We start from the raw sequence: 2,143 nt of genomic DNA, 5'->3' as shown, positions 1-2,143 counted from the left end.
TCACAGCAGTAACCTAGTTTGGTACAGGCCACCAACCCAAAGGCGATAGATACTTTATCAGAGATACCTCTGTACATTGGTGATACAGTGTAATGTGGTTTTATTCAAACAAAATGGAAGTTTGTGCTAAATCACAGTTCAGGTCTAGCAGTATTAAAGTGAATGTGTTAATTAAGCATTCTTTCCTTTTCAAATTAAAGCATAATGCAGCTGCTTGTACAAGGACAGGGGAGTCACGTTATTGACTGTGAAGGCAGTGAGTCTGTTGGGCAGATCAGAGTAAGTGAATTACTTTGCTTTTACTTTTAACTGGATCAGTGGTTGATGTGCTCTCCTCAAAGTGCAGTTTTGAACGCTCGATTTCACAGAGTTTACAAATATAAAAATGCAAGAAAGTTCATGTGATGTTAGGCATTTATGATTTCTCAGGTTCTGTTGGGTTTGTTGGGATGCAGTTTGTAGGGGATCATTTTTGGTGCATTTAGAGTGAGGAGTTGCAGAATTCTCCTGTCAGCTTTGACATTCATGTTCATTCACATGTAAACCTGTGAAGAGATGAGCAGATTTTCATAAAAGTAATGTTGGGGAGTTTTACTAAAATTTGTCAGCTAAACTGCTTTATGTTTGTATTAATTAATGGCTATAGTTGACTGAACTGGACGCATTGAGCCAGTTTGATCCAAGCAGAAAGACTGACTTTCCTTTTTTGTGGTTTCCTTGGTTCCTGGGATACTACCATAAATTGGTGTATGACCACTTCCTTGTACATGCTCTCCAGTTCATTACTTTCTTTCATCCAGTGATTTAGCACTGTGTGGTCAAAGTTATTTACGGCATTAATAAATAAACTGCAAGGATGGACTACCACAGAATTTTGGAGGAAAGCGTTTTAAGTACCTACCAAAAGTGCGCATTCGTGTCTGAGGTGTTCTTGATGGATTTCTACAGTTCCTGTAGGCAGATGATGCCTTTAGGCTCATAATTATACAGTGTGATCACAGGAGATCTTACGAATCATTCCACTGCTGAGGCAGAAAAGCCACACACTTAGCTGATCAAGTTGACATACAGATATTTCGTTTTGTAACAATACCATAAAAGCAAGAGTGTGTATATAGTGAAAGTCGCTTTTTTATTTTATCCAAATAAATCATTGAACAGCTGCTGTGAAGTAAGCAATGCAGTTATATGCAAAATCACTCATAAATCCTGGGCCTCATGTTACTGTAGCTACTGCATCTGACCTGTACAATAAGCAGAGATTCACTTGATCTTGTTATTTCCTATGTCAAAATGCCATGTGTGAGTTAGGCTTTGGAGTGAGAAGTGTTCGCGTTTGATACCTGAGTGAAAAGTGGTTGTATAAAGGGAGGATTTTAGCATAATTTTCATGTTGTTATAGCTGTGTAGAGTAGAACTCTTCATGCAGTTGTTAATGAGTTAGGACCGAGAAAGAAATAGTTGGGTCCCCAGAAAAGAAAGAAAATTGTGAGAACTCACAGAAGAGAAATTGGATAAAATCAGTGCTGGGCTTGAACATTCTTCTCAAAATTTTCATGGACATCTTGCATAGGAACTGGGTTTCATGTTTAGGTTTTGAAGTTGGAAGCTTCTCCATTTGTGCATGAATATGAATTGTTGTGCTGGTTTTCAAGAGTGTGGAGCAGTTCTGGTTTCTGCTGCTGACCCATGGGCTTGTCAGTTGTGCTCTCAGTCCAAGTATTGGTGGCCTGGGTAGGCTGGATCAGCGTCTTTGTTCCACCAGAGTGGTTTGGTGATGAGCAGCAGGCTCTGAGATGATTGCAGAGGATGAACATGCTTCACAGCGAGAGGCTGTTTCCTGCCTTGTCATTTCTGATTCATCATTCACAGTTGTGCCATCATGCTTATAGTTGATACAGCACTGAAGAACACGAGTAATTAATCTCAACCAATTCCCCCCCCCCTTTTATTTTTGCTCCCTAAATTTAGATTTCAAATCAGTCCCCCCACCAGATGTGGTGGTGTTTAAAATTTTCTGTTGGCCTTTGCAGAAGCAAGTAGCTAAGTTGGAGAACATTCCAGTGGAAGAAGTTCACCTCTGAATGAGGATGATCTTGTAGCCAACCTGCAATGCTTAAGCATCGTCGTCAGTGTTTCTCTG

General features: G+C 40.0%; 1 protein-coding gene across 1 annotated transcript in view; it reads left to right on the top strand.

The window, feature by feature from the left end:
- Positions 1-204: 204 nt before the first annotated feature.
- Positions 205-2,143, top strand: part of LOC111871923 (40S ribosomal protein S30-like) — a 2,514-nt gene continuing 575 nt past the window's right edge. The window contains exons 1-2 of the mRNA XM_023865328.1: positions 205-279; positions 1,656-1,769. Coding sequence (XP_023721096.1) covers positions 205-279; positions 1,656-1,769 — 189 coding nt within the window. The remainder of the gene's footprint in view (positions 280-1,655; positions 1,770-2,143) is intronic.

The sequence above is a fragment of the Cryptotermes secundus genome, unplaced genomic scaffold (genome assembly GCF_002891405.2).
Source record: "Cryptotermes secundus unplaced genomic scaffold, Csec_1.0 scaffold1831, whole genome shotgun sequence".
Lineage (NCBI taxonomy): Eukaryota > Metazoa > Arthropoda > Insecta > Blattodea > Kalotermitidae > Cryptotermes > Cryptotermes secundus.
The sequence above is the reverse complement of the archived record's forward strand: the minus strand, read 5'-3'. Positions and strand labels throughout refer to the sequence as shown.